General features: G+C 38.0%; 1 protein-coding gene across 2 annotated transcripts in view; it reads left to right on the top strand.

The window, feature by feature from the left end:
* The window catches only part of METRNL (meteorin like, glial cell differentiation regulator), a 34,710-nt gene extending 7,604 nt beyond the window's left edge, over positions 1 to 27,106 (top strand). For both annotated transcript variants that reach the window (XM_070934547.1, XM_070934548.1), the window contains exons 2-4: positions 99 to 487; positions 22,606 to 22,665; positions 25,675 to 27,106. In XM_070934547.1, coding sequence (XP_070790648.1) covers positions 99 to 487; positions 22,606 to 22,665; positions 25,675 to 25,991 — 766 coding nt within the window. In that variant the 3' untranslated portion in view covers positions 25,992 to 27,106. The remainder of the gene's footprint in view (positions 1 to 98; positions 488 to 22,605; positions 22,666 to 25,674) is intronic.
* The last annotated feature ends 201 nt before the right edge of the window (positions 27,107 to 27,307 follow it).

Genomic DNA, 27,307 nt, shown 5'->3' with positions numbered 1-27,307 from the left:
AAGTCTTTCGAAGTCTTTTGTCTGAGTGCATCAAATATTCTTGTAGAATAAATCAAGGCACGTTCATTATAATGTCTCTATCTTTCTTCTTTCCCTAGTGGATTAACTCATGAGTCCCACAGAAAAGATGTCGAACAAGTCTACCTCCGTTGTTCTGAAGGAACCATAGAATGGATGTATCCCACCGGAGCATTGATCGTCAATCTGCGACCCAATATTATCTCTTCTTCTTCCAAACATTGGACTGTTTGCATAAAACCTTATAAGAACTCTGCAGGAGCAAATATTTATTTGGAAAAAACTGGAGAACTAAAACTACTGGTCCAAGAGGGAGATCACAGACCTACCAGAGTGTATTGCTTCAACTTTGACCAAGGTGGGCTTTTTGTTGAGGCTACCCCTCAGCAGGACATTAGTAGGAAGATTACAGGCTTCCAGTATGAACTGATAAGCAAGGGGATGGCATCTGATTTGCACATGATTTCCGGTGAGTTGTGATACGTTACTTCTATTTGGTCTTGCAACTGATTTACAGTTTGATTGACTTTTCTGTTTGTACTTGAAAGGTAGCAATGTTGTTCAATCCCCGGGCTGTTCAGAGAGCCTTCCAAACTAATTCCTTTTACAAAGCAAAAGTGTTGAAAACTTTAAACATAAACAGCATATATAAATAACTTCTTAATGGATCTCCTCCCAAGTCTGCCTATGCAACTTTTTGCTTGTTCAACTCCAAATGTCGAACTTGTTTGCTTTGCAATTGTTACCTTGAGGTACGAGTCACATACCGGTTTATCCGTGTTGTGGGGTTGCTTCCCTTTCCTGCTCTCCTTATGAATAAGTTTAGATGGTGAGATACTGTAGGCTTCATCCCAGTTTAATAACTTAAAAGAGAGGTACACCTATTTATAGGCTTCAGGCTTCTTTATACATGCGTTGGATCTCTATATAGATTTTGCTTCCAAAAAAGAAGTTGGCATCCAAATATTAAAATCACATGCCCATGATGGTGTGCATATATATAGTCTCCTTAGTCTCCCAATGGGCAGCAGGGTGCTTGCTGGCTGCCTGAAAAAAGCCTAGAAACTAGTGGATTGTGATTTCACTGAACTAGGGCTGCATAAAAATCTTGGTTTACGTAGGAAGAACCTGGCTAAAGAGAAATACCTACCTACCTACCTACCTACTTGGTGTAGTGTGGTAAGTTGTAGTTTTGCTGATTCAGCTCCTATATATGGAGAGGGGCACAACTGTTTCTTTAAACACGTTATAACTGTCTTGCAATTGAAAATCATTTTGAGTCATTAACAAACTATTCATCAAATGTTGATATCTCTGAAAGCAAGCTTGGAAAATAAGGGCCCTTGTAAGTGCTACTTCCTTCCTAGAGACCATCACTGATGTGCAAGAACCCAACGGTCTTTCAGAGCTAACAATTTATATTTTCAACAGTTATCTCTTGCTTCTGGTAAGATGTACTACAGATATTAATAAAGATTGCAACACAATTTATTTTTAGTTTTTGGCATGTTTTTCCTTATTTTTAAACAGGCTCCATTTTTGCTCCTTGCAGCAAAAAATGTCTTATTGTATAGAATTTTTCTCCCTAGTTTTTTTTCCTAGTAAGGTTGACTTGGTTCAACTCAAAGTATTAGAAATGTCTGCTTTGTATTGACCTTGATGTGTAAGTGTCTTGACCTCTGGCTGCTATAAAACTGTAATTTCTCGGAGTAGCTGATAGGTGGCGTATTTGCCATTATAACTAACTTAACACATCTTGAAGTTGAATATTTTAAATATGTCTGTCACTGCTGTAAAATCACAATTTTTAAATGTGTTCTCAGAATTTTCCCCAAAGATTTATCTTTGTTTTGAAAATCAAACCACCACCCCTCCTTTTCCCATGTCACATACAATATAAATGCTGTCCTTCATATTATTTCTCATTGTTATTTGCCTTAGCTGGCGAAACCTCTTAGAACATGTTTCTGTTTCTTTAATTGGCAGTCATTTTTTGATAGTTGGATATTATTTGGGACATCTGAACCAAACATTAGCTCAGCAGATTATTTTATTGTGAACATTTAATGACAAAATAGGAAACATTTCATCCCTTAGGATATTGCTCTTTAGACGTAAAGTTTTGCTTTTAATCCAAATTCTAGTTTAGTTTTCCAGATTTGCATGCATCTCCTGGAATGCAGATGTGTAACTTGGTACCCATAGTATTTCCCCTGGTATTAAAGTCCCATTTTCTGTATATAGTGCAATCATAGTAATATTTGTTAAATAAGATTTTCTTCCCAGGTAAATGCATATAGGATTGTGGTCTTAATCTGCTCTTTTCAGGAACTGAAAGTAGATTGCGGGTTTTTTTCCCCCAAGTCAGGCTTGCATACAGTAGATCCTAGTCTGACGTGAGAAAAATAATCACTTTGTCCCTTTTTATGGATATATTTACATGCTGGACCTCACCATCACAAGACCTATTGACCACACCTGAAACTCTTATATACAGAAGAACACTGACACCAACATCCTCTAAACTGTGCTGAAGATGTTACCTAGCCTGGTAACAAAACATTTGGAAACCAACCCACAAGCTCAGAGAATGAACTTTCACCCTCGTCCTACACTCGAGCTAGATATTTGCCACTATTGCATGCTGTTTTTTTAATAGAACAGAAAGGAACTGGCTCTAAAGCTTTGAGAAGTCTTAAAATTGTTAATCTACCCTTTTCCTAAAATGTTTTATTTTTTTAGTAGACTGACTGCTTAAAAAAAAAAACTTTCGGATAATATTATTGGAATCTGCCTTTATTTTTGTTCTGCTCTCGTCCTAATCCAGCTGTGATCAAAGTTCATGTGTCATTTTATCCTACTTTAAGGCCCTGCTGTGCCCCTAGTCATAACACTGCTGTGAGAATCAATACATAAGCAAACTGTACTTGGTGGAGAACCAGGGGTTTGATTGATACATTCAACATTATATTATTTGACACTCTTCTTTTGACTCAGTCTGCACTTTGCAAATAACTGCTGTGAAAACCACTGCCTGTGAATTAACAGCACATGAAAATTCTGTTGCAAATGAATGGATCCTGAGCTACTATGCTACATAGTATTATCTATCCAAATTGTCCAGTTTTTGGAAAGTGCTGAGAATAGAATTGGAGCAAGAGACACTATGAATGAAGAAGCCATGCTGGATTTACTCCTACCACTTTTTGTAGGTGGGATTTGTTGCCATGATGACAGTCCTTATGCTTATGATTGATAGAAACAACTGTACAGTTTCTTTGATTCATCACACTTTATCCCAGGATGAGTTTGAGGCAATATTGTTATGGTGATGTCTTGAGTTCCTCTATGGTAGATACCAACATTCTCGTCAGTTCAAGAGCTGGGAATTGAACTGCTAGTTTGCTGAACTTTGCTATTTTATGGTTAGAATTACATCATTAGGAAGAACTAATGCAAGAGTTGCTCAGAAATTCTGCAAGGGAGAAGAGCACGTCATCCTTTTACTGCTTCCGTCAGTCTTTACTATGAGCATGACATTAGGAAAAACACCATGCTCAAAGTGCATTTTCTGCATTTTCATCAATAGTTTTATTATTGTTGTTGTTGTTGTTGTTGTTGTTGTTGTTGTTGTTGTTGTTGTTGTTGTAGTAGTAGTAATAGTCTTGTAAGCAGTTGTGCAGGAAAAGCAGGTGACCAAGACTCTAAATTATCTAAATATATTTATACAATGGGGAAGAAAGGTTTGCAGCAGGAAATTGAACATATGAAATACAACAGTTGTTCCCTCTAATGAAGTCTTTCTCAATCTAATCTAGTATGAACAGACTGTATTTCCAATTTGCCTATTTCAAATAGAGACAAGCACTTTACTACCAGCATTCCTGATCACTGTGAAGAAAATTAGGAAAATGTATAATTTCCTTTCTACCCCCAATCCCACTGAGCAGTTTCATCAGTTACTTTAGAATGAACAGAGGACATTTGGTGAAGAGTTTGTCAAAAGTAACAACTGTGCATACACACACTCTTAAGAGGGTTCTGCCTGAGTTTGTTTTTTAATGAAAGGAAGAAAAGTTGGGGGACCCTTACTGAGTTTGAATAATCTTCCTCTGCAGCTGTTCATCAAGGATTCCAATCCTTTTATTCATTTAAAAAAGCACTTTAGTTTGTGACAGTTTTTTCGATGTATTTTAAGTGCTTAAAAATGTTCAAGTTCTTGGTTTTCCCTGAAAACCTATTCCTGTTCCCGAGCCAAGGTCTGCAAACTTAATTTACTGGAATTCAGAAATATAAAAAGCCCTGTTACCTTCAGGGTTTTTAACATTTTTTTTTTTTACACAGGCAAGTTAAACTTTAACAAACATTTCTTCTATCTTGATGAGATCTGTTTCTTATAAGGCAGCTGGTTCTGCTGGTTAATGGGCTTCCTATATTTTAATGTCCAGTATGTAGTTGTAGGAATTTATAAATGCCAACATTCAACCATAATCAAGTTAAGGGATAATAACCAAGCATTTCCCATACTATTTTTGCTGAATTGAAGGAATATGCCCCTTGGGTATTTCTTCTTCAGGTGTGGTGTAAGGATTTATGGGGGTGGTGCTGAGATGGTCTCTCTCCAAACATCTGCATGTGATAAATTATAGACCGGTTCTGTATAACAGCATTCCCCTACCAGCTGTTTAGGATCTCTTTTGATCCTATGATGCAGTTCTACTTCCCAACAGGAAAGTATAACTATTTTTTCCAGCTGTACTGTATATTGTTGAAAAAAAACATAGTAGTCTAACCATAAATGTCATACTATCATTCTCCTCAGTCATTGATTGCAAACCTACGATACATGCATCACATGCCATCATTTACCAACACCCAACAACTATTCTTGCAAGCATGGCCAAGAATGGGGTGGGCTCTTGCGTGGCCTCCAGGGTGGATTTGATTTAAATCACGATTTATATCATGATTTAAATCACTAGTAAAAAAGCTTGATTTAAATCAACTCGATTTAAATCATATTTTTTAAAGAGCAACTGTCATCTCTGTCCTGCAGTGGCTCCTCCTCTGGCCTGCTGTTGCCTCACCGACAGTCCCAATATTGCAGAATATACAGCCTCATGCTACATAACTAAGCTCCATTTCATGCTGAATAAACTAAATTATTAATGTATCTTAAATAGAAAACTATCTTTAGATAGATTTTTATTCCAAAAGCATTTTATTAAAATAAATTTAATAAAAATTAAAAAAAAATTGATTTAAATAAAAAAAAATTGATTTAAATTTTAAAAAAATCATTTTTTTTATTTTTTAAAAAAAATCATTGGTTTTTATCCACCCTGGTGGCCTCCAGAGCATCTGCACATGAACAGGGCTTGCTTTCATGTAGCTTTCAGACGCTGCGGAGACTGCGCAAGTCTCCAGACCCTTGGAAAATTGCATGAGAATGGGACCTGGTTTTGCGTACAGTTAGTTGCATACTGCTGTTCAGGGTAGCTTAGATGGGTGGGGCAGTAGAAAATTGTTTCTCTTTTGCTCAGAGGCGGTCAAGTTAGGCACTTTCTGAATGTTTGACAGGCCAAGTCAAAAAGGTTTGCCATCAGTCTTTTAAGACATGCCAAAAGGGTAGTCATAAGTAGTAGTTTATCAGCTACAGAATCTGGGTTAAACCCTATTTGGGTTTAGCACACCCTGCTATATAAACAAGCTCGTTCAAACAAAGCTACAAATATCATTATGAAATTTAACCAGAATTCCTTATCTTCCTTATTTAGTAAAGAATGCAGTCCATAAGAGCTACATGGTAGTTTTATTACCCGGTAATTTTGACTGCAGGTGATCAAATTTTATAGTTAGCATGGCATATTTAATGTTTACACAGAAGATTTATATGAAGGAAGACTTTGTGCCTGACTCATTGTTTTTCCCTGCTCTTGCACTGTTCTTTGAAATTCCTCTGAAGTGCTGACCTCTGGATTTGCTTTACTCTGATTTTTTAAAAATTAAGACCTTCTGTACCATTTTCTTATCAGTTGTATGGGAACACCTCTTTACCAGCATTGTTAGGGGGGCTCCAGCTATAAAATATTGTCATGTTGACTCTTTAATTCCAATTATCAGTGGATGGGATTAACCACTGAGCTACCAAACAAAATAATTTTTCCAATCAGTATCCAGTTTCTTGGATTGATTCCCTGTCAACCGATAATCTTAGAAATCTTTGACAATTCCACTTATTTAGCAAGGAAATGAAGGTGTCTCTGATTGCATGCTATAATAAAAACAATCATAAATACTTTTTAGCTTTTCACAGGTCTCACGTTAAAAAATATTGTGGGCTCAGGTGCACAGGAAAATGTTAAGAGCCTTTTTGGATATGAATCAAGGTATTTAATCCTTCCAGGACTGAACTGCCAGCACTTAGTGCTGGTTACAGTGAATGCCTCAACCCTGGTAATGTCCATAACAGAGAGTACAATATTTTCAGGATGAGAAATAACTATTTGGCCCAACACCAACATTTTAATTAGGCTTTAAAGGTAGCTGATATGCCTAGGCCAGATTTAGGCCAGTAAAATGTTTTTCACATTTTACTTTAAATGTAATCCTCTTTCCAATAGCAAAAAATCACAAAGGGCAAGATTTTTGAAGCAAAGAAATGCCAATGAACAGTTCTTAGGTGATCTTAAAGAGTCATGATTTGCTTTAGTCTTGAAATAAGACTTGATTTTTCCTCCTTGTTTTTCCATTGTTTGTTTCTATCTTTAATGTCTTTACATTTGTTGTAATACTGTTTATTGCCCCTTCTAACAGCTCTTTGAAATTCTTTACTAAGTTCCTGAGATCCTTGTCTTTCTTGGGTTTGCATTTGGCTTGGACTTTTCTTCTTGGCAAACTCCACTGTTCTAACATCCAGCTTGTTTTCTTCTATTTCTTGATCTCTTTCACATTCATGCTAAACAACCCCGGTTCTTTGTGAACGAGATTCAGGACTTCAAAGCAACTCCTAGTGTTCTTCTTGACAATGACGTACATATGCTAAAGATCATACTGTGGAAACTTGTTGGCTTTGTTCTTCCACTTTAGCTTGATTTGGAATTTGCATGTGAGCAGTTCCACAGTCACCTCCAGGACACATTTTTGCTGTAATAATAGACCTGTTCTGTTTTCTTATACCAATAATTAGTCAATTTGATTTTAGTGTACTCCCTCCGATGGATAAAAGTGTTGTTTTGATTGTTTGAAAACTGTATTAACAATGGGGAGAAAAAGCCATTGGACTGGTAAAAACCAATAATTTGTTCAGGCCATATAATCCAGCCCCATTTTCTTCCCTTTTTTTTTTTTTAAATTTGATTTATATGCCGCCCTTCTCCGGAGACTCAGGGCGGCTTACAATGCGCTAAGCAATAGCCTTCATACTTTTGTATATATTTATACAAAGTCAGCTTATTGCCCCCACAATCCGGGGGCAATAGAAAGGATGGAAGGCTGAGTCAACCTTGAGCCTGGCGAGATTCGAACCTGCAGTAATTGCAGGCAGCTGGTCTTAATAACAGGGTGTTTTAGACCACTGTACTACCAAGGCTAGTTCTCCTTCTCTTTCCAACTTTTTCTAGCCTCCAGTTAAAAGCAGCAAAACTTGTTTGCCTGTTCTGTCAATTTCAGATTGAACTTGATCATAAAACTCATTCATCTCTTCTTTTTTTTTGCATCAACATAAACTTGGATAGCTGTCATATTAATGAATTCTAATTGATATTATTCAGTCACTGATCATGTTGTATTCAAGTACCGTTAGTCCTTGACTTTCAACCATTCATTTAGTGACCATTCAAAATTATAACGGCACTGAAAAAGGTGACTTGTGGCAAGTTTTATGACCGTTGGAGTATCATCCTGGTCATGTGATCAAAATCCAGGCACTTGGCAACTGACTTGTATTAATGAGTTGTATTAATTAAAGTTGTCCTGGGGTCACATGATCACCATTGGTAGCCTTCCCAGCTGGCTTCCAACAAGCAAAGTCAATGGGGGAAGCCAGATTCGCTTAATAATCGCATGATTCAGTTAACAACTGCAGTGAATCGCTTAAAATCTGTGGCAAAAAAGGTCATGAGATGGGGCAGAACTCACTTAACAACTGTCTTGCTTAGCAACAGAAATGCTGGGCTCAATTTGGTCATAGGTCGAGGACTACCTGTACTGTCGTTGCTATATCCTTCCTTACTCTGAAAGCAATTACATTTTTTTATGTATTATACAAGAAGCTAGTGCTAGCTTAGAACTGACTGGGCTTCTTTCATAAATAAGGCGATGGGGTTATGTTTCCAATCATCTGTATCACATTTTTCCAAATACTGGCAGAACCAGCTAATATATGTGGAAGATTAGCACACGAAAGAAAAGCCTCTTTTATGGATTATAATATTTGATTTTATAGGAGGAACCATCACTGGGAAGGGAGACTTTCCCTCCTGCCACTGCTTTGGGTATAACATACTTTGAAGACGAAAATGCAGCTTTTTGTGAAAAGATCATTATGTTTGGCTCACAAAACTCTGCAAAGCTGGTTCTAGGGGCCTAGCTTGCTTTAAAAGAAGCTAGAGGAAGTGATTATCCTCTCATATTCTTTCACTATTTTTCTTCTTCCCCCAAATTTAAGCCCCCTAGAACAATTGAATGTCTACTTGATACCTTAGAAAAGAACTTACTCCCTCTTTAAATGATCCACTGGAAGTTAGATCAGCATTCTGGTCATTACCAAGTTAGAAGGCTAGAGAAATCAGTAGCATATTACTAAAAATATGGCAAGGAACAGAAAAACAATAAGTAAGGGTTCTAACTGAACATTGCCAATAAATTTGAAGCATGAGACAGTAGTAAATAGATTGAAAGAGGTCAATGTGTACAATAATATCAGTGAATATTTAGGCAGTAAATACCTTCTGCTTTTTAAGATCATTATGGTTAGGAAGCATCACACACTCAACTAGAGGTAAGGTAGATGGGTACAAACATTGGTACACCTGAAGGATTGGTCTGAGTACAGATCACCCTGGTGAAGGCTTATATCTGTGGTCACTAAAAGTCATAATGACTTGAGAAAGGAAACTGTCACATTGTGTTACCTGAAGATGATGTGGTTATCCATGAAATGGGATGGGCATATAGTCTTCAAGTTGAGCCTCGAGTCCCATTTATTGCTCCAACACTGGAAGTTTTTAAGAAAAGATTGGATAACCATTTGTCTGAAATGGTATAGGGCCGTGATGGCAAACCTATGGCACGCGTGCCACAGGTGGCATGTGGAGCCATATTAGTGGGCATGCCAGCTCAGCTCTGGGGCGCATGCACACGCTGACCAGCTGATTTTGGGCCTTCTGGGCCCACCAGAAGTAGGGAAACAGGCTGTTTCCTGCCTCTGGAGGGGGTGGGGGGGGGAAGAAGGCCCGCTTTTCTTTCTTACCTGGCTCCAGATCCTCTCTATGCATCTGGGAAGGGCGAAAACAGCCTTTCCCACTCCCTTGGAGGCCCTACGGAGGCTGAAAGGGCCCATTTCCCGACTCCCAGTGGGACAGGAAGTGATGTTTTTTTCCTGTCCCCAGCCTCCAGAAACTCCTAGAGAGGCTCCTAGAGACTCCTAGAGAGGTCCTGGAGGCTGGGGACAGCAAAAAAAGTCACTTCCTGTCCCACCAAGGGTTGGGAAATGGGCCGTTTCAGGCCTCCGTAGGGCCTCCGAGGGAGTGGGAAAGGCTGTTTTTGCCCTTCCCAGATGCATAGAGAGGATCTGGAACCAGGTAAGAAAGAAAAACGGGCCTACCAGACCATCATGTGCCAGAAGTGGGGGTGGGTGGGGTTGCATGCGCATGGGCACATGCATGCGCGATCCCCCCGCCCCCCCCCTTTCCTGGCACGCGATGATAAAAGGTTAGCCATCACTGGTATAGGGTTTCCTGCCTAAGCAGGGTGTTGGACTAGAAGATTTCCAAGATCCCTTCCAACTCTGTTATTCTATTCTATTCTATTCTATTCTATTCTATTCTATTCTATTCTATTCTATTCTATTCTATTCTATTCGCTTGATGTACTTATTAAGTAATAATAACTTATACTTAATAATAAGTAATAACCATATTACTTATAAGGTTATTAAATTTAATATCTTAGTGCTTATCTCAGTGGGACTTAAAACTGAGTAAACAGGCCTAGGATTATATTACAATTAAGTTGATAAACTGAAGACACTCATCTGCCCTTGAATAGAGTTGAATGGGGAGAAACAGGACACATACAAGCCCTGTCCCCAGAATCGGTATGTACTTGGATGCTAATAGAGATCTCTGTGCACTTCATTCAGATGTCTGAAAGGAATATAAGCCATCGAAAAGCTCTTTGCAAGCTTATCCAGGAATCCAGATAAGATGGTGATTAAACACACAACAGTTTCTGTTATTAGGAAAGTACTGAACAGAATTACCAGAGACAGACACTTCAGTGCTTACTGCAGCTCTTTCTGTAAGCTTATATGGATATAAGTGTAAGCTTAATTGATCTTAGTTCTAGAATTTAAATTACCAGATCTTGAGTTACCCGACTGCTTACAACTAGAAAGTACCCAACCACACTAGAATGGCCAAATAACAAATAACAAGAGTTGCAGAGTTTTCTGAATTTCTGTTATCAATAATATTCTGTTGTTGAAGCGACCCAGAGGAGCATGTTCTCTAAGGTCACTTTGTCATACAGCTTTCATTCCATTTTGGAAGAAATTACTCCAGGAGCTTCTTCTCTCTTGATTGTGCTGTTTTAGTCAGCGGTGGCCCTGGACTATTTTGAAGATTGACTACGGCTTTAAATGTTACAGTAAATTGCACAATTAAGTAACACAAATCTGAAATGAGCCCAAATCCATGCCTTCTCACACCTATTCCTTCTTTTAGAAACAGCATATAAAATATTACTTAGGTTCTTTTAAAAAGTTTCCTTTAAGGCTTACTTACACTTTGATCTTTTTTTCATCAACTTGCTCTCCAAGTTTAAGTTTAACCAGCTTCTAGTCATTTAATTCAATTCCACTCCAATCTGGATTCCATATGAGGTTGAGACATTTTACTGGCAGGGTTCCAGCCTGGGTTAATATATACAGTGCTTGCTGTTATTGTCCTGATACCAGAGGCCAATGGAAAGTTATTTTTGTGCTGGAGCGGAATACCAGATAAGAACTTTTACGTACTAAAGGACAGGAAACTTATGGTGAGCTACTTTCTTGTACCTTTTCCCCCTCCTCCTCCTCCTTGCATTTTAAGACTTTCCCTCTCTGCTCTTATCAAAAAGAATATTTAGTATAGATGGAATTCCTAATTTCTGAAATAAAGGTTGTTTGAATCAGCAATTTGATTCAAAAAGCAGTTTGAATAAGATATGCCTCCAAGCTTCGGAGGGTTGACAGTAGCCTAAGGAAAATATTACCTGAGCTGGTCCCACAACTTCAGAGCCACTAGTTCATGTGATTGTTCCACAATACCACATGCTGTACAAAGCACATTGATTGCTATATCACTGGTAGATGGTATGATGTCATAATAAATGGCATCTATTAATGGATTATTAATGGGGATGGGGAGAGGTTAGGGAATTAAGAAGATTATTAGCTTTGAACTTCACAAATGAATTGGTTCCAAACCAAGATTGCACTGGTTGCAATATGAGCTATTTTCCCATTGGGAAGGCTCCTCTGTTATGGACAGTTTTAATCACAATGACAGAGAGAGGGTTAAAACCCTAGGCACTACCAATGCCTCAGCGCTTTCTTTTTCTCTTGATTATTGTTGGTTTTTTTTTTTGTTTTGTTTTGTTTTATCCTCAGAAATATTTGAATAAGATGAAAAACATTATATCTGCTTTGATTTTCAGAGCAGAGTGGATAGTAGACTATACCTTAGCAGTGGGCCACTGGATAGTCAGATGATGATTTCTACACTGTCTTTTGAAGGAATCCGTACAAAGCAGGTCTGCAAGAAAAATGTTGCTGCAATCCTTGTGGGAAAAGCAAAACACTTGAAGGATTCACATATTCAGGCTTGCTTCATAAAAAAAACCTATTTCTTTTCACTGTTCAGAAGTCAAGGATATGCCAATTAAAAATAATTGGCGAGCCAAGGAGATTGTAGTAATCTCTCCACGCTGTGTCATACTACAATTAGAAGAAGGACTGAAGTTATGAGAAACTGGCAGTAAGTTCTTCAGGTCTGCAGAATGTCTGTGATTCACTAACTCTGCACTGGGGCCTTTTAATGTGTAACCCATCCCCACCCCCCACCCCTGTATTTTTACAGTGTCAAATAGGAAGCAGAAGCAGGAAGCTTATCGAGTCATAGTGGGCAAACATGAACAGTTAGTTGTGTTTGGGTCAGATAGATCCATGCCTGGAGTATCTTTTGATGCCACAAAAATAAACAGATGAGTTGTGGTGGATGACAGAGGAGGATAAGATCAGATCATTTAAATAGCTGGTGCTTATTTACCTGATTTTGGTGAAAGCTTTTGCTTTTGAAACTGTGCCCCATTGAAACTGCAGGTCTAATCCTTTTGCAGAAAGAGTTTAACAGAAACTACATGAAACCAAATTAGACGTCAACAGGATCTTTGATTCCTCTCACACTATTAAGAGTTTACATTCATTTATATCCTCTAGGGAGCTGTATGTGCAGGGTTCATCCCACTTGTTGTTCAAGTTTGAACAGGAGTATGCACTTCTGTGTGGCCAGGGGTTACAGTTGAAAGGATAGCTTTTAGGAGGTCAGGGGTTTTAGTGGGTGTGGCAGTGGTGTATAGCAATAGCACTTAGACTTATATACTGCTTCATAGTGCTTTTACAGCCCTCTCTGAGCGGTTTACAGAGTCAGCATATTGCCCCCAACAATCTGGGTCCTCATTTTACCCACCTCGGAAGGATGGAAGGCTGAATTAACCTTGAGCCTGGTGAGATTTGAACTGCTGAACTGCAGCTAGCAATCAGCTGAAGTAGCCTGCAGTACTGCACTCTAACCACTGTGCCACCTCGACTCGGTATACAGGTAGTCCTCAACTTACAACAGATCATTTAGTGACGGTTCAAAGTTACAAAAGCAGTGAATAAAGTGACATGAATAAAGTGACTTATGACCATTTTTCACAGTTAGAACCTTTGCAGTATCCTCATGGTCATGTGATCAAAATTCAGAAGCCTGGCATCTGATTCATATTTATGATGGTTGCAGTGTCCCAGGGTCATGTGATCACTTTTTGCAACCTTCTGACAAGCCAAGCCAAGGGGGAAGCCAGATTTACTTAACAACCAGGTTACTAATTCAACAACTGCAGTGATTCACTTAACAAATTGGGCAGGAAAAATAGTAAAACTCACCTAACAAATTTCTCACTTCACAGCATAAATTTTGGGCTCAATTGGGGTCATAGGTCGAGGACTACCTGTATTTGGTAAAATCATATGATAGACAGGAGTAGGAGTTCTGTTTTTCCCACTTAATGTTTTGGAGGGGAGTGGTTCTGATAATTTTTTCCCTATGTTAACCACATTAAGCATATTTTGGAGCTTAATCTTTAGAGCAGGGGTGTCAAACTCAAGGCCTGCAGGCTGGATCTGGCCCACGGGGTGCTTACATCAGTCCCACAGGGCCGCTCTGGAAACAGCAAAGGACTGGCCAGCAGTGCGTCTGCCATAAAAAACGGAGCTTGGGAGGGCCACACACGACCCTCCGGAGCTCTGTTTTCCCTGGCAGAGAGTTGCAGTAGGCCATCTCAGCCGAAAACTGAGCTCGCGAGCTCGTTTTCACTGGCAGAGCACTCCGGCCACCACAGGCGCCCCTGGCATAGTGACATCAAGCTAGCCACTCCCACTCCGGCCCCCCAAGGTCAAACACAACCCTGATGCAGCCCTCAATGAAATTGAGTTTGACACCCCTGCTCTTGAGTATCCTTACAAGATACTAAACAGTGAGCTATGGTACTTATCAGATTTATGCCTGCCATGGTAATACATCTTAGTTTTCCAAGTTCTTCAGGAATTTGGTTCCAGTAGAAGCTCATAGATACAATGAGTTTTAAAGAGTTGCTTAATGCTAGAAGCTATTTCTGTGTATAAAATACACCTGCTGTATAATACAGAAATCAAAGCCTATATACACTTATACATAAACTCTAGGAATTAAGCCCTTTTCAAATAAGTGGAAATTTGGCCATTCTCTTCCTCGCCTGGCAATTGAGAGCCACCTCTCTAGTGTTTACATAACTGTTCCATCTAGCCTGAGAAGGGTTGGATTCCACTGCCAGCTTCAGCTTTTATACTACCAATGTTTCATGACTGTGGTTGAAGAGGCTTTAGAGGAGCACGTGAGAATGGAAGGGGGTGGGGATCAGATTACACACCTCAAACTAGAGCAACACTTTTAAGAGACATGCCTAAGTAGCACACACTATGAATCAAGCTTGGGTTTCTATATTCTCCTGTGTTTTCCCTGCGTGTGGTGATTTCTGGGTTTCTAATATCAAGGCAAATATGAGTTAGCTTGAATTTCTGAAGAAGCTAGATTATTTTTCTATAAAGTTGGAAGTGGGAAAAGCTAGATCGCATAAGGCTTGGGTTTTTTTCTTTCTTGTCAGACGCCAAGCTACTACCCCATGGGAATTCTGAAATACAGTTTAACCCATAAACGCTTTTAATAAAACATTTTAATCCCAGCGGGCATAGTTCTGTCTTTGAAACAGTTTTATACCTTAAGTATTCAGAAAGTGGATTTTTCCCTTAATGTTTTCTTTTTCTTGCAATAAACCATAAGTCCTACCAAAAATCAAAGGGAATTTGAGGTTAATAAATTGTACACATTACTACTTTTTTTTAAAAAAAAAGGATTCCAACTCTGAGAATGCTTACAAAATTAATATATTCCGTAGGAGGAAAGCAATACTAGGCTAATCAGAAGGAATCTGATTGCTTCTTTATTTTGTTTTATTAAAATCATAAGATTTTGAAAGCGTGTGTATTTGTAGTTGGAAAGGACCATCAGAGGTCTTCCAATAGTATATTCTTTTTTTCCTTTCAGCTGTAGACCCAAATTGCTAGGATCCTATAGTGAAAATTTTTCCCCAGATGTGCAGGGCTTGGATTTTCAGTTATTTGTGGTGGACATTGTCATTCCTTTAACTTTTTATTTTATTCTTACATTCTCACGTAGAATTTCTATCTGACCCAGGTTTGAACTGATTAATTTGCTAAAATATGAATATGTTGATGAAGAGCCTTTCCTGATGACGAACGGTTAAAGATTTGATTTGTGAGTCACGTCAGAAATGGGGAATAAGAGATACAATTCACTTCTTCTTCAGAACAATTGGTATTCTTATATGCTACTAAACTCTTCAAGCGTTCCCTTCTCTGAGGGGATAAGATCTTCCTAATTTGAATATTCTGGAACTTTGGGAGAAGTTTGAAGTATTTTGTATTATTTTTCTGGTGGTTTTTTTGGAAAAAATCTAAAGTAGCATCAGAACACCAGAAGTTAAGAAGACTACATCTAATCCATTATGTGATGAATGTTGCTTGTATTAATTCAGTGAAGCAGATGAGTAGGAGATTCAGTATAAACAAAAGAGTGCACCCCCCCCACACACACAGTTTATACCTAAACTACAGAATCTGCCCTTGTGAATTTGTCTGATGCTTGAATGTGAATTCAGTAATTAAGCCTAGCCTATGTTTACACAGACAGCTATAGTAAAAAAAAAACACCACGCAAATGTGAGTGCTTCCTCCCATCAAAAAAGAGGAGTAGGCAATCTGTTTGATCTTCAGCAATTACAACTTTCATGAGCCCTTATAGTGGCCATGCTTGGTCGGATTGATGGGAATTGTAATGTAAAACATAATGGAAGGCATCAGGGTACCTATCACTTACTTTTTTCTAAAGTAAACGTTTCAGAGGCAGTTATAAGGAGAGGGTTAGTAACCTTTTGCTGCTATTGTCACTAAGCCTAGTTTACTGGTATCTTATATATTATACTAGCCTGAGCAATTCAATGGTGCTTATTTACAGGGAAGCACTAGCTGCAAAAGCTATAACATCTAATTAGTGGGCAGCCTTTATTTCCTTGTTTATCATGTTTAATTGGCTTGAAAAACAGGTATTTGATGGAACCTGTTTAGGAAATACTTGAATTACAAACAATATATTAATACAATAATTGCATTGTTTTCTATTGATGATAAATAGTAATAAACTGTGCACTCCCTTTTTACGTATTAAAAGCAGTTCTGCCTCTCCTTTTTAAAGACAAATATAAAGGGATTAGTATGATACTTATTAGAGCAGCAGCAGCATTTCTTTCTTCTCCTGCTGTCGTGGTTGTTTGGCCCTTGAAGACCTCTTAGTTGAAAACAATTCTCAGCTGTTCCTAGTGCCCCATTTAAAGTTTTCAGTCCAGTCAGATTTCATCATAATTGTTGTCAACCTTGTGGAAAATTTGACTTTCAGAACCCATATATAATTATGGAAGAACAACTAGTATTGGGAACAGATTTCCTTCTACAATGAATATAATCAAGGCCTGACCACTACTATCAAAGTAGCTGCCAATAGTTCAGCAAGTAGTTTATTTTTGTCTAAATTGTGGATCAAAATGTTGCTGCAAAACCCTATAGATCAGGCTCTCCCATACAGTAATAGAAGTATCAAATAATTTGATTTCAATGAAACTTTTTAAAAAAGAATCTGCTCCATATTCTGCATCTCATTTCAAAATTTCAATTTTGACATTAGATATAAATATATATTACTTTTCCACATAAGCATATTGAGGACACTCTCTTGCATGGATTGGACGCTTTAATTCTGTGCCTGTCACACAGCTTTATATAGTAAAACCAAAATGAGAATGTTCTAGGAGAAAAGCAGTCTCTTCTCAAGAAGTTTGGGGCTTCCCCCCACCCCCCTACCCAGTCTCATCGATAATATTAAGTGGCTAAGGATGGAGAAAAGAAGATAGGTGTTGTCAAGTTTAGTTGGCACACTGGTTAGAATGCAGTACTACAGGCTAATTCTGCTTACTGCCACCTGCCAGCAATTTGGTAGTTTGATTCTCACCGGCTCAAGGTTGACTCAGCCTTCTAATCTTCTGAGGTTGGTAAGATGAGGACCTAGATGGTTGGGGGTAATATGCTGACCCCTGTAAACCGTTTAGAGAGCTCTATAAAGCACTATGAAATAATATATAAGTCTGCTATTTTTTGTGCAACTGGGTCATGATGCAAGGCAAATCAAAATTGATATGTCAAATGAACCCTTGCTATGGTTTGATAGGCACTTCTTTTACAAACAAGAATATCTTAATGGTATTCCAAAATATTTTCTAACAAAAACAAAACAAAAATTGCTTTGTTCCTGGAGGATTATTATGGACACCTATGAAAAACATTCTGCTTTTTTTCTTGCTTGTTTTTCAAGATTATAAAATGCTTCCAAGTAGTAATAGCAATAGTACTTAGATTTATATACCATTTCACAGTGCTTTACAGCCCTCTCTAAGCAGTTTATAGAGTCAGGCTATTGCCCCCAACAATCTGGGTCCTCATTTTACTGACCTCGGAAGGATGGAAGATTGGGTCAACCTTGAGCTGGTGAGAATCAAACTGCCAAATTGCTGACAACTGGCAGTTAGCAGAAGTAGCCTGCAATGCTGCATCCTAACCACTGTACCACCATGACATAGCTAATTACTTCTACAGAGGGGTGAATTGTTATTGGCAGCTATAACATTGCTGGAAGGTAACTGAACAATGATAAATCTGATTAAAAACAAAGAAACAAAAACAACTCTCAGAAGACAAAGCATTTTTAATGCCCAGTAGAAATATAGTTGTGACAATTTCATATCCAGTTTTCCCTGAAAATAGCAGAGAAGAATTTGAAGGAAAATTGGTCTATTAACCATTGCAGGGGAGTTTATTTGCATGTCTTTCTTCGAGTATAAACAGATAAGGCAGGAACTCAGGCACCTGGACCTCTAATACACTTTACAATGTGACAATATAAAAATTCACCTTCCTACCACTCCATAAAGGTCTTCGGATGCACTAGGTAGTAAAGGTGAAGAAGTGGCAAGGCATATCTTCACTTAGTTCAGGTCATGATACTCCCATCAGAGGAACTCCTACCTTCTTAACAGTGAGTCACTACAATGACAGCAATATGCCATAATCTCCTTAACATCCAGGCATTTGAAAGTGCACTGAAACTACTCATCTTTTCTTGTACTTTCGGGTATTATTGTTGAACATCTATGAGGTTTGTTTGTTTTGGCTTAGAGTCCTGTGCACTGAAATTGTCTAAGCCATCTGAAGCAGGAAATATAATAGTATTGTTGTTCTTAACGCATGGTCCAATGTTGAGGAAAATAGACAGCTTTTGCTCATTGTAGTAGTAAGAGATTTATTTATTTATTTATTGGTTCGATTTATATGCCGCCCTTCTCTGGAGACTCAGGGCACCTTACAATGTGTTAAGCAATAGCCTTCATACTTTTGTATATACCTGTTTAGTAGGGCTTTCGGCCCCCCCAAGCGGTGTTCTTTTTTATACAAAGTCAGCTTATTGCCCCCACAATCCGGGTCCTCATGCACTAACTAGAAAATCAATTTGGAGGTGTAGGAATGTTCTACTGATCAGATTTTAGTTCCTCTTGTAAATGTCTTGATAGAAAAACATGACTGTATAAACCTTGGCAGCTGCTTAACAACCAACTAGATCTTGGACAATCAGAATGCCTTTGGACTTTAGTTTTTTTTAGAATATCTCTAGTTGGTATTTCTTCTAATTTCTCATGCAACAGCACCTGCATGTTCAAGTTTTCATAAAAAGTAATAAAGGATTTTAGCTCTACTGTTATTTTTTATTCAGCATTGGTACTGAATAAAGTCACCTATTTCCAAGGCACACTTAGAGAATACGTTGAATTTCTCTTCCAATTGTATGAATGACCTGCTCCTTAAAATAGAAGGGACTTTTAGCTAGAAACATGCCTATTAAAATGACATCACACGAACTGCTATTGCTGTACTCTATTTGAAAGTCTCTACATTTAAAAAATATACATGTAAGTATAGATTTAATTATTTATGTTTTAAATAATCACTACATAAATCTGAATGTAACCATGAAGATTTAAATTCGTTAAAGCAGGAATCTTCTAGGTTTCTTTTCCCTAAGTGCCATCTTGTCATGTTCGCTGGTGACACTGAGCATAGATGCTTAATTAAATCGATGATTTCTCATTTTTATGATGAATGTAAATGCCCTGCCAGGATAACAAAGGAAGTTGTAGTTCTCCACCCATTCCATTTTTGGGTCTCCAGTGGGTAGATTTAATTAGCCTGCTGCTAGAGAGGGCAAAGTTCTGAGTGAAAAGGAATTCCATAACTGAATAGGGCATTATAGAAACATCTGCACCACCTTCTCTGTAGAAGTAACTGGCTGAGTATAAAAAGCAGCTACATTCTTTCCTTGATTAGATTAGCGTGGGGTGTCTCTACTATATCCAGGCTACACAGTTCTTAGAGTTGTAACAGATATGGTCTTCAGTTTACACTTGATCTTCCTGTCTTCAGATGTATGTGTCAGCTATTTCTCCTCTAACATACTTTATAATTGGTTTTCTTACATGAAAGAAAACAAGTTAACCATCGAAGGCTTCATCTTGTGAATGTTTATGCACATTTATGTCCTCATTTTCACATAATCCTATAATACATTTGTCTTCCATAACAATTATCGCTACAATAACTAACATGTTCTACCCACAGGTTTTCAACTAGTTTTTTTGTCATGGGAATCTTTATCCAAGTACATCAAAATCTGTATAGGGGAAAATTCTGTCCACACTAGAAAGATGCTGTTTAAACCACCAAATGTAATCCCATGCTTGGTATAGAAATACAAAGTAAGAATTCATGATTGATGGCTGTTCCTCCACTCTTTGAGTCCAAGATAATCTCGATTATATTCAGCTTTAATTTTAATTGAAAACAAGAAATCTAACATCACCATTTTCCATTGTGTTTCTTGCTACTTCCATCTCCTTGACTAGGTGAAATCTGGTAATTTTATGGCTATGAATAGTTTCCCCCCCCCCCCACCCCTCTCCTCCTGGCAATGACACCAGTCTAATCTATAGCTCTAACATTTTCTGGTGGACTTCGGTCCAGACATTAACCAGGTCTGATCCTGTTTGGCTTCCAAGCAAGATTAGGTTTAGCCAACTGCTCTGACTATTTCATTGTCTGTACCATAACTTTTGGCTACTGAATCAAAGATAACAATCCTCCTGTGCCTTCCGTGACCCTCTGATAGAGAAAATTTGTTAGCAAGACAATCAGATACCCAGAACACTTGGCAAAATTTGTCTCCCAAATGATGTCATGGTAATTTAAATCCCTATCACTGCTACCTCATGCCTCTTTGAAAGAATTGCACTTTGCTTCTGGAAAGCATCACCCATATCTCTATGGTTGGATAAGCCATAGTGGAGGCTAATAGTATTGCCCACATTCATCCCTCTGCTTATTTAAATCCAGATATCTTCTGCAGCACCACCATGTTAATTCATTTGAATTCCTTAACAGATATGATACTTTTAATACACAGTGCAACTTCTTTTTCTTAATGATTACTGCTGTTTAGAAATGTGCAGTTATTTTGAGTCTGAAATTTTCCAAGCTTGAAAATGTTTCATCTCAGATTGGAAGCTTACAACAGCTGTTAAGCCAGGTTTTTTTTCAAGGTCAAAAGGTTTTTTGAGCTTGAAACAGGACTATTACTGGTGGTCCTCAACTTACCACTGCAATTGGGATAGAAAATTCATTGATAAATTGTTTAGTCATTTAGTGAAACATTAGGGGACCATCACATGGCAACCTGATGTGAAGAGTTTGAGACCCGTGCCTTAGAGCCTTATCTAATCTTTCCCATATAAAAACTGACAGTCTGGAGAGATTCCTGCAGAGAACAATAAAGTATCTAGTTTGAACTCTACACGTGTGGGTCTGGTTATACATGTCTGACTGTCACATTACAAGTGCGATAGATAGAAGGAAAAAATGTTAAACTCCCACAAAATATACTGTATTTCTAACCCCATCCCAAATCTCCTGAAAGAAAAAGGAGGGAGTAGGATAAATTGAGAGCCAAAGTTGATTTCCCAAAGAAGAAAAATGAAGAGAAATCAGTAACAACTCAGAGTTCATTTACTTATTTTTATTCCATCATATGCCATATGCTAAATAAATAAATAAACAAATAAATAAATAAATATCCCACCTTTTATTTTTTTATATATATAAATAAGTCAAGGCAGCAAACATACCTCATATTCCTTCACCTTCCTATTTTCCCCACAATAACAACCTTGTGGTATAAGTTGGCCTAAGAAAGAAAGACTAACTCAAAGTCACCCAGCCAGCTTCCATGCCTAAAACAGGACTAGAACTCACAGTCTCCTGGTTTCTAGGCCAGCAGCCTTTAAGCAGTACAACAAGAGAAGAGTTAAGAGGATTTAGAGGGTAGAAATGCATAAAATGTATGCTGACTGGTCTTTTTAAAGCCAGAAAGTAAGCATGAATGGGTTCTTTAGTTTCAATCACTAATTACTATGCTGAGGGAAGAGGCAGCTTTCACAGAGGAACTGTGGCCCAAGCAAGAGAGGTTAACCCCCCTGTCCCAATATGCTGTGGTACTGAACTGTATCAGGTCTACAGCCTTTACTTTGTAGCTTAAGACAAAGTCCAAGGAAAAAACATGAAGCTACACATGGTATCTTTAATGTATAGTGTGACCTTCAGACCTCAGCCTAGCTTCACAAACCAGGGATGCAGGTGTAGACTGCCTCTGGCTTTGTCCCACAGCCTTGTGGTGCAACTGCTGATGAATAAAGGCTACTGTGTAAGGGCACAAAACAGCTGCTGTCTCTTTCCTAGATGATTCTCTCTCTTTTTTAAAAAAAACCCTTCCTCTCTGCAGTCTCCTCTAGGCTCAACTACATCTTATGTTTAAGGCATGGCTACCAGCTGCATCTTTATTTATGTTCTTATTTTAAATGGACTAACCAGTTTTGTTGGGATAATCAGGAATAATTTTTTCCTATTGCAAGTTCTGATGCTTGGAATAAATTCCTAGAATCAAAGATTTTGAATTTCGAATGCATGTAATCTGCAGGGATTTTTGCTTGCTGAATTTTGAGGAATTAGGTTTTAAAAGTTTATCTTAACAAGTTAACACCTGCCAATTTAAGGGAACTATTCTTCCAGGGGATACAATTCAATGTAGAATATAGGTAGATATTAAAGGTTTATTGTAAGAGAAAAATGTCACATTCTGGATATGACATTAAATATAATGTCCAGAATATGGACATTTTCATAGAAAATATTGCTCTGAAGAAGTAGACTGATTGAATTGAATGGTGCATAAAGGTTGACCTGAGTAGAACGTTTACCTTCTTGAGATACTAAAATGTCCTTCTTTGTTTCATTCTCAGCTCCCTGCCGACCTTGCAGTGACACGGAAGTTCTCTTGGCTGTCTGCTCCAGTGACTTTGGTAAGTTTCCTTGATTTCTGGATGACTGCTGAGTTCACCATTGCTCTGTAAAATCCCATTCTTCCCTTGTGATAATCTGCTGGATTTGGCCTACAGAAACTTCACCAAACAGTGAACAAACTGAAAGCCCTAGATTGTAACCAACAAGGGAGCCCTTTTCTGCTCATTTTGGAGTAAACAAAGTGTATCCAAGAAGTACAAAGGGGACAAGGGAGGAAAAGCCTTTATGGGGTTTTAGCTCTGAAGAGCTTCAATTAAATCATTGTGTTTGGCTAGTTCTTTTCTACCACGGACAAAGAAAGAGACGGGCTGTGGTAATAGTGGTAGAAGTTCAAAGGTTTTTAGGAGCGAGTAATAGGAATTATCCTCTTGATGTTTCTAAATAGACCCTTGATAAAAACTAAATCCCTGTGTCTGTGGAAGTTGTTGCTTTTAAAGATGAAGTTTATACTTAATTCTGCAGGGAATAACTACAACAGGGTCTTTTATTTTATTGGGTTCCTGACTTATAAGAAAGGAAGGACTTTCTCAAAATTTACAGAAGAAAATAAAATATCAGTGAATGAAACTTTTTAGGGAATAGGAAATATTCTCTTTTACACTGGTCCAAAACTCTGACTAATTTTTCATTAAAGGTTACTTTTTAAAAATATTATTTGGAGGAGAAGGGTTTTATAAAACCTGAAAGCAAAACAGACTCAATTCAGATAACCTTCCCTGAGTCTTTAAAAAAAAAATAGTTTGATGCATAGATATCCAATAGAAATCTTCTGTAGACTCTCTGGATAGGAAGTGCTACAATACGGTTAGACTTTATCAGTATGCTTAGCAGAGATCAAGCAGAATTATGTATTATTTTTCTCCAATTACATTTTGCCTGCAAAGATTGCCTGCCTGAAATGCTTAGATCTCAAATAGACATAAACACAGTGATCTGTGCCAGCAAAAGGTATCCCTTTTTCTGTTATGTCTCCCCCCAAAGAGACAAGTGGTTTTCCTTAGTATGACTAGTGGGATAACTGTTTTCCTCTTTATGGTAGTGAAATAGCATTAAAGCAATTTTCCCACGCTTGGAATCCAAAGTAAATGTTGTAATGAAACAGCTGGGCATGTCTGGTCTTGGACATGTGCTACAGATATAAATACAGTCTATTAGTATTGTGGATATAATAGGGGCATATTCTGAACAGGGAGGAGGATGCAACACCCAGACATTGTGGTGGGATTGCTCTTGCTCCGTCTTGATGGAAAATGTTGCCTAGACAGGTGGTGGCTTGCTGTGTGTATTTCTTCAGGGCAGAATGCCAAAGAATTCAATGTAAATGTTACTGGCAATTAATAGAATGTGATTTAAATTTCTAGGGTGAGTTTGGTGTAGGCATTTATTTATTTTAATAGTGAGGCTTATCCTGTTTAACTAATAGGCAAACTGGTCTTCTCCAGGTGTTTTGACCCCTCCAGGTGTTTTGTTTTGTTTTGGTTTTTTAGGTTCCTTGACACATGGTTATTTGCAACTGTATTCTGAAACTTCCCAAAAGCTAAACATTGCTCCTTTCTTCATGCTAGCTTTACAGATGAACTCTTAACTTTATGCAAATGAAGAAAATATTTGTTTCCCCATTTTGTCAACTTTTGCAGTGGATAGATTGACTGCTTAACGAAGAGAATACTTGTTTCCTTATTTTGGGATCTTTTGTAGTGGATAGATTGACTGTTATTTTAGACACAGCTGAAATCAAAAACTGTTGTAGCTCTAAACCCCAAGATTATTGCAGTAGGCTTTAGTAGATTAAATATGGATCATAGCCTTTCTCAATTGTGAGCCCTTCAAATCTGTTGAACTAACACTTCCCAGAATTTCGAGCTTTTGTCCGAATTCTAGTCCAACATATACCTGGTTAGCAAAAAATTGGAGAAGGGTAGTTTATGATATATTTCTTTTCTGATGATTTAATAATTGACAATTCCTAAAAGAGCTGATTTTCCCAATATTTTTCTGGTTTTTGCACTGAGGAGATAATTTGACTTGCATTGGAGGACTGATGCATACCATACATCAATATTAAATCTTATTGAATATCCATACCGGACATTTCCCAAACTAGTAAAAGTTTCCCTGTCTGGTTGTTTCCTACTCTAGGGGGTGATGCTCCTCTCTGTTCTTAGCCAAGGAAGCTGGTGCTGTCCAAAGATACTTTTGTGCTCATGTGGCCAGCATAACTATGTACGCTGAGGCATATGGAAAACTGTTACTTTCCCCTCAAATAATACCTATTTACCCCCTCACATTTGCATGCTTTTGAACTGCTAGGTGGGCAGGAGGTGGGGCAAGTAACAGGAGTTCACCCTGTCACACAGCGCTCGGATGTCGAACCTGGGCTGTCAGCCTTTCAGCTGACAAGTTTAGTGTCTTTAACTGCTGAGCCATTGCGCCCCTTGCTTCCCAAACTAATGTCTCACATTTGTCCTCAATCTGGTTGATTTGGGGGAGCGGTAACCAAGGACATCTAGAGTTAAATACAAGGCTGCTGTAGGAATATTACATTTCAAAAATTGTGATCTGGACATCAGATTACAAATCAGTACTAATTATTTTCTTCTTAACTTTCTCTGAAATATCTAATGATATTTACGTATGAAGCTAGTTAAACTGTGGTTTAGTGCAATACTGTAAAATAGATCTTCCCCAGGCTGGGGATTATGAGAATTGCTTTTCCTGGATGTGTTTTAGATACCTGAAACAGGGAACAAAACCCTTTCAAAAATATTACTATATGTGCATAAACTCAGATACAGAACTTAAGGTTAGAGTGCAGCAATGTATAATTAAACTCTCAAATGGCGTAAGAATTTAATTTTAAGAACACGACAGAATTTGCCTCATTTGGGGGAGGGCTCTTAACATCTGGTCCTGCCGTTTCATATATATTAAAGACAATGATAAATGTGGATATCATTGTAGCTCTGTATCTAATTGTTCGTTTGTTTTTTGCCTGTGTTTCTTCCTAGTTGTCAGAGGTACCATCCAAAGTGTAATCAATGAGGAGGATCAGCAAGATTCCATTATCAGTATAAACATCAATAGAATCTACAGGCAGAAAACAAGGATCTTCAATTCTGCCGAGGAGAGCGGTCGGTGGCAAGGACAGATCAAGACTCTGCTTCAATGTGGGGTAAAACCAGGAGAGGGAGACTTCCTCTTCACAGGCAGTATGCACTTTGGGGAGGTCAGGTTAGGCTGTGCCCCACGTTTCAAAGACTTCCAAAGGATGTACAAAGAAGCCAAGGACAAAGGACTAAATCCATGCGAAATTGGCCCAGACTGAAACGATGTTCTTCAGCTGTAGGTTACTCTTAGAGCTCAGCCAGAACTAATTCTTAGTTGCTGCAGATCTGCTGATTTAAATGGAACTAATAAAAGAGAGGAACCATCTGATGTCAGAAACAAAATATTCTCCTTTAAAGAGATCTGTAAGAGGAGACTGGATGAGCATTGAGTATGGAGGATCCTTGAAGTCTAGAGACTCCTTATTGCTGCTTGGAGGCTGGACTTCTTACAAATCCCGAGATACTTTCTAACCCTATGACCTTACAACTATAAGAACCACACAAGCTGGTCCTCGCGGCCAACAGCTTACTTATGGAATTGACTGAAGTACAAAGCTAGAACGCAATTCTGTATTTAGTCCATTTGAACTAAATTATTTTTATAAGTTCCCCAGGGTGGGGAGGAACAAAATGCATCACAATCCATGTCTTAAAAATATCAATCAACCAATGAACCTTTGAATCTTTGTAATGCTAATGTGTAAAATGTGTTAAGCAGATGTAGCATTTTGCATGGTATACACAGACGACAATGTGGTAGAAGCCGGTGAACCATTTTAACATTGATGCTTTGTTGTAAAAGAAAAAAAAAAGGAAAGGAAAAAAAAGGCTTGTTGTACAATTTTTTTTTTTTAAAAAAATGGTTTCTTGTGACAGGAATTTATGGAATTAAACACTTGCTTTTCTTTTTTAAAGAGAGAGAATGTACAATTACCACCTGCAGTTTATGTTCAGAGTGGATGAGTTGTTTCCATTCCAGAGAAATAAAATGTTCCTGGATTTGAGCCAATGTTGTTGTGATTCCCATGCTGCTTCTGCCTTCTGCACTTTTAAATTTAACTGGTTGGTATCTGCACCAAGGTGGCAAAAAAGCTATTTTAAGTGCAGATTTTGTTTATGTAAAACACTTGCACACCTTTCAGAGACTGGAAACTTGCCTTCTGTCTGAAGGCATTTGAAAAGCTGATAGCATCTTGTAACACTCTACTCAGTACACCATACCAGCTTTGCTCAAATCTGGGCAATTAAAGAGTGCTCTTCTGTCGTTGCTCTTCATTTACAGAATTTACATTCTTGATTATAAATGAGGTTTAATGTTTCATAAAAAAGTACAAATACAAATTTAAATACATTTGTATTTGTATTAAATAGATTTGAAATACAAATTTAATATAATGGAGATGTCTTAGTACAATCCACTCATGCCTGATGTATAGTTCTCACTACTTTTTCATTAGGAATTGAATTTCCATTTATTCTCAGTTCTATTATCTTCATAATTATTCTTCCACACCAATCTTTCACATTATCGGCT

The sequence above is a fragment of the Pituophis catenifer genome, unplaced genomic scaffold (assembly GCF_029215685.1).
Source record: "Pituophis catenifer annectens isolate HBS135680 unplaced genomic scaffold, rPitCat1.0.hap2 SCAF_2, whole genome shotgun sequence".
Taxonomy (NCBI): domain Eukaryota; kingdom Metazoa; phylum Chordata; class Lepidosauria; order Squamata; family Colubridae; genus Pituophis; species Pituophis catenifer.
Note: the sequence above shows the minus strand (reverse complement) of the source record. Positions and strands in the feature narration are given on the sequence as shown.